At 55.5% G+C, this 12,584-nt stretch overlaps 1 protein-coding gene across 1 annotated transcript; it reads right to left on the minus strand.

The window, feature by feature from the left end:
* Positions 1 to 6,207: 6,207 nt before the first annotated feature.
* Positions 6,208 to 10,922, minus strand: FEM1B (fem-1 homolog B). The gene is made up of 2 exons (XM_086471727.1): positions 10,675 to 10,922; positions 6,208 to 7,992 (listed from the first exon to the last, which is right to left on the minus strand). Exons 1-2 carry the CDS (start codon positions 10,920 to 10,922, stop codon positions 6,357 to 6,359), a joined length of 1,884 nt encoding a protein of 627 aa, XP_086327853.1. The 3' UTR covers positions 6,208 to 6,356.
* Positions 10,923 to 12,584: the final 1,662 nt, after the last annotated feature.

The following is a 12,584-nucleotide window of genomic DNA, read 5'->3' on the forward strand; positions in this document are numbered from 1 at the left end:
TCCCTCCCCAGGCTTTAGATATCTGCTGCACCGGCTGCAAGGAAAATAGCTGAGGGTCAGCAAGGGCTGGGCAGGATCCTTCAGCGGGGCGTCCGTGGGGACGTGGGGGGTGCCCTCCTGCTGCTGTCCAGCTCCAGAGCCACGTGTAAGGACATACACTTCTGTGTCTGAGTATGTATTTTTTATGTATGCTCACTCTCCCTCTACATATATATATATATGTGTGTGTCTGTGTGTATATATATCCTCCAGCTTTGGGAAACCATGCTCACAGGCAGGATGGTGCGGCAGCTAGAATCTCTCTGTGTGTATGTACATATATGTGCCTGTATGTACATGTGTGTGTATGCTTAGGTATGTGCTTGTGTATTAAAAAAGTGTGTCTGTATCCAAGGATAGGCGGATCATAGAGTCACAGAATCATTCAGGCCGGAAAAGACCTTTGAGACCATCGAGTCCAACCGCCAACCCCACTCTACCCAGCACACCCCTAAACCCTATCTCCAAGCACCGCATCTAAACGACCTTTACACACGTTAAGGGCGGGTGACTCAATCACTTCCCAGGGCAGCCGATTCCAGGGTCTGACAGCCTTTCCAGTGAAAAGCTTTTCCTTATGTCAAGCCTAAACCTACCCTGGTGCGGCTTGAGTCCGTTCCCTCTTGTGCTATCGTTAATTACGTGTGAGAAGAGAGCAGCACCTGCCTCTCCAGAGAGCAACAAGGTCTCCCCTCAGCCTCCTTTTCTAAATAGCCCCAGTTCCCTCTTCATAACGCTTCTTCTCTAGGCCTTTCACCAGCTTTGTGGCCCTTCTCTGCGCTCTCTCCAACACCTCAATGTCTGTCTTGTATCGAGGCGCCCAAAACTGAACACACCGCTCGAGGTGTGGCCTCCCCCACGCCGAGCAGAGGGGGACGATCACCTCCCTGCTCCTGCTGGCCACGCTATTCCTAACACAAGCCAGGATGCCGTTGGCTTTCTTGGCCACCTGGGCACACTGCTGACCCCTCTTCTTGTCAAGCCGTGGCCTCAGACAGCTCTCCAGCCGCTCCTCCCCCAGCCTGTAGCGCTGCACGGGCTTGTGGTGGTGGCCCAAGGGCAGGACCCGGCACTTGGCCTTGTTGAAGCCCACGCCGTTGGCCTTGGCCCACGGATCCAGCCTGCCCATGTCCCCCTGCAGAGCATCCCTCCCCTCAGGCGGCTCAACACTCCCACCTCGCTCGGTGTTGTCTGCAGGGAGCACTCGATCCCTTCAGCAAGATCACAAATTGCTGTTCTCCAGTCCACTGGGGCCTCCCCAGTTAGCCAGGACTTCTGGTAGGTGATATACATGTGCATGCATATGTGTGTATACATATAGACACACACATATACATACACACAGTTCTATACTGTCCCTGGATACACATCTCCCACCCAGCAGCATCCCAGGGCCCGGAGCAGCGGCTGTCCCCCGCCGGTACCCAGTGCCTGTCCCCAGCCGAGGCGTGGGGCTGCAGGCGGATGGCTGGTGTGCGACAGCCGCTCTGCACCCTCGTGGGAAGGAAAGCTGCATTTTTCTTTCCATTGAGCCAAAACACTCCAGGAACACACGTCCCATTCCCCCTCACAACAGCGCAGGGGTGCCATGGGACACGAGCCCTGCTGTGGGCTTCTCCTGGCCTAAAAACCGGGCAGCGGAGCAGCAGCACTTCTCTGTGTACACATTAAAGCATAAAGAGGCTTTGCAGATACTGAGAATTTGGTTAAAGCCACTTACACCGACAGCTTTTATCCATCTAACCCAAAACAGAGCAGGCAAAGCAGCTGAGCTGCTCCACATGGGCACTTGGGTTCACAAACTGATGCTCGTGCCAGGGACAGCCTCAGTAAAGCGAGCTCTCCTAATCCAAATCGACCCCACCGAAAAGAAATGGCTCTTGCCATCTTCAGATAAACTAATTAATTAATTCTGCAGGTCGACATATCCCCAGCCTGATCCAGCAAACCCTGCTGTGAGCGCAGGGCGGGGGGACCGGAGCAAGTGGGAACCGCCCCAACAGAAGGGACAGGGCTCGAGGCAGGGGGAGGGTTCCCACAGAGCCACAGCATTGTCCGAAAAAAATAAGTGTGTCTTGTTTTGCGGAGGCGCTTTTCTTCACTACGCCAAGTGCCTCCCCCTGCTTGCCGAGGCTGAGGCTCTGGGGTAGAGCTGAGCAGAGTTTGCCTCCGCGGAGCTGCAGAAGCCCATGAAATAAGTGAAAAAAACCCTCAGCTTTTCATGCAGCTACGCAGCAGCAGGACCAGGCAGGGCCCTCACCACCACCTAAGGCCCACGCTTTAGGCAGAGCTGGCCCAAAGACCAGCCCGTGAAATGCCAGCTGCAGCTCCCTCCGTGCGCGGTGGCGCTGTCCTTCTGCTCGGGCTCGCCTCCCTACGCACATCCCTCCGGACAGAGGGCCCGAGATTCCAGGTTTGCCAAGGTGTCACGGGGCTGCCTGAGCTGCAGCCCTCCCCGTGCTGTGCAGTGGTAGCTCGATAACACACCAGTGTGTTGACTGCTGCTGAGCAGGGCTCGCCCAGCATCAAGGCTGTTTCCCCAACATTTCCCCAGTAGGCTGGGGGGTTGGTTAAAAACTTGGGAAGGGATATCGCCAGGACAGCTGACCCAGACTGCCCAGAGGGATATTCCATCCTACAGGACATCTGCTCAGCAATATAAGCTGGGGAAAAGAGGAAGAAAAGGGGGACATGGGGTTTCACATTTGTCACCCGGAGCAACCGCTACGCGTACCGGAGCCCTGCTTCCCAGAAAGCGGCTGGACGTCGCCTGCTGATGGGAAGGAGAGAATAAGATCTTTTGTTTGGCTTTTCCTTGCTTCATTAAACTGTCTTTATCTGACCCACGTGCCTGCTGTACTATTTTCTCTCCCCTGTCCCGCTGCGGGGGTGAGAGCGATGGAGTGGCTTGGGTGGGCACCTGACATCTGGCCAGGGCCAACCCACCACACAAGGGTTTGCGGCCCACCGAGCGTGGGCTGGCCTCGGGAAGGTGCCTTTTTCAAAGCCAGGCTGCGCCACCAGCAGCTCCCCGGGCTGAGCCAGCTTGGTAAAGCCCAGCCCATCGCCCACGGGCGCACACGCGCCGCGGCCCCGGCAGAGGGGACGTCACGCAGCTCCTTTCCCTCAGCAAAAGGAGCACCCGTGGGGGTTCGTGTGGCTTTTTATCGAGCGCTTTAAGTCACTCCCACAACGACAGCGAGCGCATTTTTTTCAGCTTTTAATGCTTGAAAAGGAAATTTCCAGCCTAAGGAGAGGAGAGGGAAGGGCCCGGGAAGCCGAGAGCCGTGATGGACCTTGCTGCACGCACAGGCGTGCAGAAACAGGCACCCACTGTTGGGTTTTTTGGGGTTTTTCCCTGTCCTTTGGCCAAGAGCTTTTACTGCCACAGCGAAGGCGGCAGAACAGCACGTCCGTGACGCCACCTTCCCGGGCTGCAGGCAAGCAGGAACCCGTCTTCCTCAGGAACCGGGACGAAGAACAGGGACCACACCTGAGACAGGAGCATCAGCTGCTCCTTCCACAGCACAGACCTTCCCCCTCTCTTTTGATAAAGCGCTTTGCGATCTACTGACAAGAAGTTTTATTGCTGCTGCTGGGTAACAGCATCCTCTCTCTTCAGGTCTTCACATATTGAAATCATCCCCGGAACAGCACGAACAAAGCAGAACCTCAGCAAATATCCTGAGCGGGAAAGGATCAGCACAAAGCTACAGCAAGGGAGGGAGAAGCAGCTTTGTCACAGGATCGTTTGGTGTAATATTTTTGTCTTATTGAAAAAGCAGAATTGTGGGAGAAGCAGCTTCCTTCACCTCGTTATTACCGACAGATATTTCAAGCACACGTGTTTGTTCCAAGAAGGGTCTTACACAGGTATTTCACAAGAACACAACGCTCAGATTACTCCATGTCAGAAACACGAGGGGAAAAAAAAAAACCACCATCCCAGTGCAAGGGAACCCTGCCTGAGCACCTCGAAATGATTTGCAACCCAGAACACCCTGTGACGCAGCAAGCGGCGTGAGCTGCTCCACGTGCTCAGCCCTCTCCCACGTCAGACTCCAGGACCACTGACTCATTTCGAACCACACGCACATCACGAACGATAAGTTCCTGCCAGGTAAAAAGGACCAGCGAGGCGTCAGAGCCGGGGGGTGCAGCGTAGCAGCCCCCCTTTCTGTAACCCGTGCTGGGTACTTTCCACCGAGTCAGCTACCAGCAGCTTTTCTAGTCAAACACTACTCGTCCGGTACTTGGTCTCGAGTTGTTGGAGTTTCAGGTTCGAAGCTTTAAGCCTCCAAAACGGGCGACGAAAACCATTCCCCAGCTCTCGCGCTGAGCCGCAGCGACTTAAAACTTTTTTTTATTTTTGCATTTCCAGGCTAAAAACTGCCACTGTCAATCCCCAGCGAAACACGGCACCGCAGCTTTCCCCGTCGCTTCAGATGCACCCGCCTCAGCACACAGGAGGAAGACACTTGGGGTGACAATTTCCAGACACCTTCCCAACCGTGCGACGACCCCCGCCGGTGGCATTAAGGCCCCAGGTGGCCGACTCGGGCTTTGCCACTTGGCCTGACATCCCAGCGCAAGAGTCGCGGGTTTTAAGCGCTTTGTAAGTCCAACCTCCGTGAGATCGAAGCGACAGACACCCTTTTCACTTCAGGAGCTGGCTTCCAGCAGAGTAAAGTCTGCAGCTGAGGAGACACGGCATTTCTCAGGCTTTGCCCTTGGAGGAGACCCAAGAGCCAGCGCTCAGGGCACCACACCATCCAAGCAGCGCCCTTCTGCCCGGCCCTAGACACAGAGTAAGAGTCCCGAGCTCATTCCACATTCAATGTTTATTTATTTGTAATACAAATAGAAACGTGTGCCCAAATCTCGCCTTAAAGTTCTACCCAGATTGTTTAAAAAAAACCTACAGAACATTCTTTCATCATCTGACAGTTAAAAAGCTGCATTTAAAATAAACAGAGTTTTCAGTAGCCTGTCAAAACAAGTGACATTTTACTGTCGGAGTATCTGCAACTTCTACCAAGGAGAAGTACTCTCGCAAGCAACAGCGCTATGATACAATCAGTTGCTCATCATAAAAGATCTTACGATAGGACAATTTTTTAAAAATCAGGTTTCATAACAGATTTTCATAATGAAAGGAGTAAAAATCATGAAAAATCCTCAAGTCCAATTCAGGGAGGCACAGACTCCACGCTTATTGGAAAAGCCAGTTTCGAGCAGTTTCAAGGAAGACTCTCTTTGGCGACAGACTACTCCATTAGGAAGATACAGCATCTGGAATCCAAGAGTGCAGTTTTACATACTTTTGAGTCAAAAAGGTGCATGTTGATCATTGAAACAACAACAAAAAACCCCAAGTTAAAAGCATTTTGAAATGTTGGGACACACACAAACACAAATACCCTATCAATTTTCTAGGTATCCATGCATGATTTTTATATATGAGCAACTCAGCTACATGAAAAGAAACCACGACTCCGGTTCGTTTCGGTCAATGTGCAAGGTCCTTTTTTTTTGGTTGGGTTTTTTTTTTCCCAAAAGTTATTCAATACTTATTGTAGTAGCGTAAATAAAGAGCTTGATATTTCAACCATTATTAGATGAACATACCATAGCTGAATTTAAACCTGTATTTCCTAACAGAGCATTCCATACATCTGTAGCTGTTGATAACTGCTGTTCAAAACTGAATTTAAAAAATAATAATAATAATAATAAAGGTTTAACACGTTACCAACATCTTCAGCTTTAACTGAAAGGCATAAAAAGACGGTGAGGTATGAGAGCGAGGGACTGCTCTGTATGCCGAGACTTTACTTTTCACCCACTACCGCATCATTTCCAATCGTTCTTTCCCACCTCGCTCCAAGAAGGTTTAAAATTTGCAAAGCTACTGCCTCGGCAGCACGGGTGCCCCTGTAAATCACCCCCCAGAGCAGCCGGCCGCAAATCCTAAGTGGAGCTGTGCACTGGAAACCAAACGTTCTGCACAAGTTACACTGGGTTTCTTTTCGCTGTGTTTGGAAAAACAAGAGAGAACGAAGCAATTCTTTTAACCAAAAGAAATGACCAAAATCTCAAACATCAGACCTGATTACAGGAAAACGATGTGGCTTTTCTTACCCCCCCCCCCCCACCCTCCCACCAAGATCTGCATGAGAACCGAGGCTGCAGACCGAACCCAGAGGAACCCCAACCCGAAAGAAGAGAGAAAAACAACTCCATGGACACCGATGCATTCCGCTGTCTGCAACTGTCGTCGTCCCGGGATAGCACCACCACGAAAGTTTTTACGTAGCCTAGTGAAACTTCACAAACTCTTCCAGAGTTCTGGGGATCTGGTTTTGGTAGCTGATGTTATAGATCCGTACTGCTCGGGCAGCCAGGCACTTGAGACTCAGCTTCATTTGAGTTTTAAGGAGGATTTCAGACACCCCCGTCGTACTTTTATCGAGAGGGGTTTTCTTCTGCTTATTCGTCATGTCTGTATGAGCACCAGCCTCCACCAGGCTAATGATGATGGAATGCAACGTCAAGAAGTCGCTGATGGGCCTGTGGTATTGGACAATGATGTGGAGCGGGCTGTTCCCTTCGCTGTCCACGGCGTTCACGTCAGCGCCGCAATCCAGCAGGAGCTTCGTGACGAGCGCGTTGGGAAAGCTGCAGACGTCGTTGGTGTGGAAGTCGTCCACCGGCGTGCTGGAGTTGACGGCGTGATGCAGCAAACTGGAGCCATCCCGAGTTCTGGGGTCGAGGTGAATCAGGTTATAAATCTGTTTGTTGATCCGCGACTGATCCTCTTCGCTGCACTGGGTCTTGGTAGAGATGCAGACCAAGTAGAGGAAGGTGAAGATGTTGCACTCGTAGTTGTCCGTGGCCGTGTGGATGTCGGAGTCTTGGGTGGTTTTGATCCGGGACATGCCTTGTTCTATTTCCAAGACGCTGCACCTCAGAACGCTCTCGATGTCCTTGGCCTTCACGGGCTCGTTTAAGTGGATCATCTGGGAGAAGACTTGAGCAAACCGCAGGAGGTCCTTATGAGTGTTCCTGTTGCCTTTCTGCCTTAGATGCAAGGCGTGCAGCCACAGCTTGATGCACTGCTCAAACTCCATGTTATCCGCATAAACAGCCCCCCGGTAGATAATGGGGTGAGAAACATCGATATTGTCCGAGCCTAGAATCCTTTCCCGCACAATGAGGCCTTCCATGTGAAGGGCATCTCTGTCCTGCCGGATAGACTCTAATTCCTGAGGAGTCCTGCATTCAGTCCTGTTTCCATAAGCTTCGATTTGCGGCAGAACTTCTTTTTCAATGATATTCTCGCTGTCTCGGTACCTCTCCAGCATGGCTAAATATAAATAGTGGTAAGTCTTCATGATATCGTAGTTCTCTCTGTCGTTGGCAAACGAGGCGCCCAGCAGCTCCAGAGCTTCGATCCGGCTTCTCCTATCGCAGTCGGCGTGAGCGAGCAGCAGCTCCACAACGTCGGCCTTGCAGCTCTCGGCGGCGACTTTCAGCGGCGTCATCCCGTGGCCGTTGACCATCATGGCCGCCTTCCACTTGACCAGCTCCCTCACGATTTCCAAATGGCCGGCTTCGGCCGCGAAGTGCAACGCCGTGGCGCCGCAGTGGGCTTTGGCGTTGGGATCGGCGTGCTGCTCCAGGAGGTACCTCACCACGTCCGTGTGGCCTTTGTAGGCCGCGATCATAAGGCAAGTGTTGTCGTACTTGTTGGCGATGCTGATGTTGGCGTTGTTCTCCACCAGGTACTTCACGATGTCCAGCCGGCCGTCGAAGCAGGCGGCCCTCAGGGGAGTCGAGTTGGTCACCGTGGTGTGGTTCACGTTGGCGCCGTGACTCACCAGCAATTTGACGACTTCGAAGTGGCCGGCTCCTGCCGCGCACCACAGCGCCGTGGCTCCATCGATGACAAAGCTGAAAACGTCAAGACAGAAAGCAGCAGTTACACCGACGCTCTTCCAACAGCACCTCTGACCGACAGCCCAGCAGCAGGCAACAGCCAACGTGCGGACCCCGCCGCTAAAAGACATTTCACAGCCATCCTACTCCTGTCCTTGAAGGACCTTACCGGGATGGCCAAGGGAAGAGAATGACAGACCTATCAAACACACAGACCTCCCCCAGGAAGAAGCGCTGGGAGCTGAAACTTCAAAGCAGCCAGGGGATTCAGCCACGCTCAGCACTAGTACCTCCCGCGCTGCTTTGAAGATCCTCCCGGCGAGCTCCAGCCCTCAGCCTACGGAGGTCTCGGGAAGAACAAAGAACTACCACTTCTTTGAAGCCTTGTGCCAGAAACTGGCACTTTAAAGAAAGAGAAAAGGCTTAAAATTGACATATTGACACAAAAAAACCCCGAACTCGAACACCCCTACGAGCGTGGCTCTACGACACGCCGGCCCCGGCGCCAAAGCTGCTTAAGAACTTCTATCGCTTCACTTGTTCTCTCTCCCCCAGCTGCAAAATCGCCACCACGTCCGCTGCGCCGATGCCTCTCGTCCGAGAGACCACCCCGAAAACCAGACCAGCCGTCTGGTTACACAAACGGAACTCTGGGAATAGAATAAAATTCTTAAATAAGCAGAAGTTGCTCCGAGCTGGGCCGTTTCAGAGACCTGTTCTACATCACAGGTTTGCAGACAGCGAGCTCGAGCAAAGCAGCACAGCTCCTCAAGCTGTTTTCATCCCCAAACCCAGCTCGTCCTGTAGCTACCCAGCTCCAGGCTGACGCCCTTCCCGTTCCCCTGGTTTTTGAAGGAGCGCTTAGGAACAGGCGGCGTTCACGCCGCAGTCGACGCGCGCTCTCAAGGCACATCCCAAATCACAGCGGAGGGACAAAGGATCTTCACTTCCACCTGTCCAAACAGTCACGTTTCCCAAAGTTAAATTATCATAAAGATACCAACTTAATTTTAACATTTTTTTGTCATTTTATGAAGCTCTCACGCAGCTCAACGGGAACATTGTGTGGCTGGCTGTAAATCCAACACCTCCAGACAACCCGTTTGAGGCTGTTCGAGGGCTCTGGCCTGCAGAGATTCTACACCTTCATTCACAGCAACAAGTTCCCTGGTTTGTAAGTAATCACATCAAAATGCTTTTCTATTAAAAGAGAAGGGGCATTGGGGCCTAGGGGCTGTTAACGGACACGAGGTGCTTGATTGGTGACTACAGGTCTCTCCTGACAAGCCAACAGCCGCGCCGGCGGAGCTGCTGCGCCACCTTATCTCCAGAAGAACGACGAGAACGCGGGGATCACGTGCCGCCTCTCTCCTCGCCAGGCTGCGACTCCCACTGTGCCCGTTGTCCCTCAGACAACACCTCCTTTAATCTGCACCAGGCAGAGGCTCTGGCGAGCAGATCACCACCCCGTTGGGGCAGAGCACGAGAAAATTCAGCCGCAGAGGGGGGTGGAGAGCCCTTCCTATCGCTTTCTGTCAACGGAGGCCCTTCCTTTAACCCAACTCGGGGCAGACCCCACCCTGGGTATTCTCAAAGTTTTTGCTTGGGGAAAAGAAGGGCTGGAAGAAAGAAAAAAAAAAACCCAAACACCAAACCACACAGGGAAGTCGGTTCCTTCATTCAGCACCTGAGAACCAAGCCAGTCTTTCCCTGGGCGAGGTGGAGCTGCACAGGCTCATGAAGCAGAAGCCAGATGAAAGATGTCAGCGGGGACCCATGACGATCCCTCTCACCGTGCCTGATGCGAGCTCTCCTCTCTCTGCAAGACCTGAAGCTCTTCAAAAGCCCGATCTGCCTTCAGGAGCAGTCAGCCTTATGTTTCAGACTGACAGGTGGGTAAGAACTCGACGGAAGATTTAAGAAAAGGTGTTCCTCCTTCCTTCTGCCACGGCAGCACGCCGCCGGGGGACCTGGACATCACAGCCAGGCTTCTCCCCAAACAGTGGCACCAGCACGGCTGTCCCAGCTGACGGCCTGGCACCCCTTTTCCTCCCTTTCCATCTTAAAACGTCACATTTCAGTCCCAGCCATCCCACACGGTGGCTCTCAGCATGAGGAAGGGACGTTCCTCGGGATGGGCACTGAAAACCCCTCAATTTGAGTTGCAGGTACCACCCTACCCTCACCCGCTGCCTGTGCCCAGCGAGCGCCGTCACAGGAAAGGCCACTTGGGCACAGCAAGAGAGAGAACACGAGGTGACCCGCTCGCCAAGGGGAAGAGCGATGAGGGGAGCTCTCCAAGCTGTGGCGAACCCCAAGGTTGGAAAAGGTCTCCAAAACCATGAAGTCCAACCCAACACCACCATGTCCCCAAGGATTATCTTCTATCTAGAGTTTCACGTGGGGTCTTCTGTCTATTATAGATTTTCAGGTGGGGTCTTCTGTCTATTATAGAGTTTCACATGAGGTCTTCTGTCTATTATAGAGTTTTAGGTGGGGGATCTTCAAAGGGCAAAGCTACTGCCGGCTCACGAAGCACCACACGGGGGGACCTCAAGCAGCAAAAGCATCTTCACGGCTCACAAAGCAACTTTCCCCACGGCAGCTGGGGAAGGAGCGGGGTCCTGAGCCCCTGCGCCGTGCCGGTACCGCCCTCGATCCGCGGCCGCGGGGGCAGCGCCGGGCGGCTCTACGTACCCGTCGAAGCGGACGGTGCCGGTCTGCTGGGTCTGCACGCGGTAGTGCTCGAGGAGCAGGCGGACCACCTTGGTGTGGCCGTTGCGGGCGGCGATGATGAGCGGGGTGGAGCGCTGCCCGCCGTGCTGGCTGACGTAGCCCAGCAGGTACTTGATGTCGCTCTCGGAGCGGTTGAGGAGCAGCGCGGCCAAGGTCAGCACTCGCCCCTCGCTCGCCGCCTTGTACACGTACCCGGCCAGGCCCTCCATCGCCGCCTCCTCCTCCTCCCGACTACGGCCCCGACGACCGGGACGGCCCCGCTCGGGCCTGCCGGCCTGCCCCGCCGCCGCCGCCGCCGGGGCGGCCTCTCCCTCCGCCTCCTCGTCCGTCCTGCCTCGGTGCCCGCCGGAGGGCACATGCGGCCCTCTCGGGGCCAGCTGCCCCCCGGGCCCGGCCAGCCCCTTCGGGCCGGCGGCGAGGCGGGACGGCCCCAGCGCCTACCGCCGCCTCACCCGCCCAGCGAGCCCCCGCCGCCCGCCCCGGGCCCACGGCCCATCCCCAGCGGGGGACGCGAACCCGCGGCCCCGCCGCCGGCCCCGCCCTACGGGGGGTGGGGGGCGCCCGGAGAGCGGCAACAGACGGACCGGGCCCGGTGCCGCGCGCGGGGCACCGCTACGGGTCGCCGGAAGGGCCCTGCCGGTCCGCCGCCGCTCCGCCCCCGCCGCCGACTCCGGAAGCGAAACCGGAAGCGTCGCCCCAGCTTCCCGCTTCCCCCCGGCAACCGGCGGCAGCGCACGGACGTTCCGGGCCGCGGGCGGCACACGGCCCCGAGGAGGGACGGGGCCGCCGCCCCTTCCCCGGGCACCCCGGTGCTGCCCGCCCGCCCCCGGGGCCGGGTAGCCCGTTGTCCGGCCGGAGGCTGCGCGGCCTTCCCTGGGCTGCACCTCCTTGGGTGGCCGGGTGCTGGGCCGGGCCCTCCCGGCTCTGGTTCGGTTCGGTTCGGTTCAGTTCGGTTCGGTTCAGTTCGGTTGGGTAGGGCTGGGTCGGGTTGAGTCTGGTTTGGTTGGGTTGGGTCTGGTTCAGTTGGACTGGGTAGGGCTGAGTGGGGTTCGGTGGGGCTGGGTTGGTTGGATTGGGTTGGATTAGACTGAGTTGGGTTCGGTTGGGTTGGGTCTGGTTCAGTTGGACTGGGTTGGTTGGATTGGGCTAGGCTGGGTGGGGTTTGGTTGGGTTAGTTGGGTTGGGTTGGTTGCATTGGGCTAGGTTGGGTGGGGTTGGGTTAGTTAGGTTGGGTTGGTTGCATTGGGCTAGACTGGGTGGGGTTGGGTTGGGTTGGGTTAGTTAGGTTGGGTTGGTTGGATTGGGCTAGGCTGGGTTAGGTCTGGTTCAGTTGGGCTGGGTTGGGTTGGGCTGGGTTCGGTTAGGTTCAGTTGGTTGTTTGGTTTTTTTTTTAAAGAAGGGACCAGCAGCTTTCACCACTCCAGCCACAACTCCACCCCGACAAGCCCATCATCCCCAGTCTCAACACACGCAGGAACTTCACCCTTGGTTTCAGGGACGCCGTTACGCCGCATGCCTATCAGCTTAACCGAGAGCTTAACCACCTGCTTGGCCGCCCCCCCTTTCCTCTGCACAGATCATCTCCCAGAGACCTCCAGGCGGTGCCCCACGCTGTGACCAGTCCCACGAGACCCACAAAGGCCGCGGTAAGCAACGTGATACACCACCCGCGCCGCTGTTTTCGAGGGGATACGGTATCAGCCCTATGAATAGTTAATCTAAACCCGCGCAACCGGAGCCGCAGCGCTTTGTGGAAAGTTTGGGCCGGCCGGGCTGTGCATTATGCATGGGAGCGGCAGCCGGACGGCGCGGCCGGCCCCGCCGAGAGGAGCCCTGGCGAGGCGAGGGGGACGCGAGCCAGGCCGCGGTCA

Source organism: Leptosomus discolor, chromosome 11, assembly GCF_034619465.1.
Source record: "Leptosomus discolor isolate bLepDis1 chromosome 11, bLepDis1.hap2, whole genome shotgun sequence".
NCBI classification, from domain to species: Eukaryota; Metazoa; Chordata; class Aves; order Leptosomiformes; family Leptosomidae; genus Leptosomus; species Leptosomus discolor.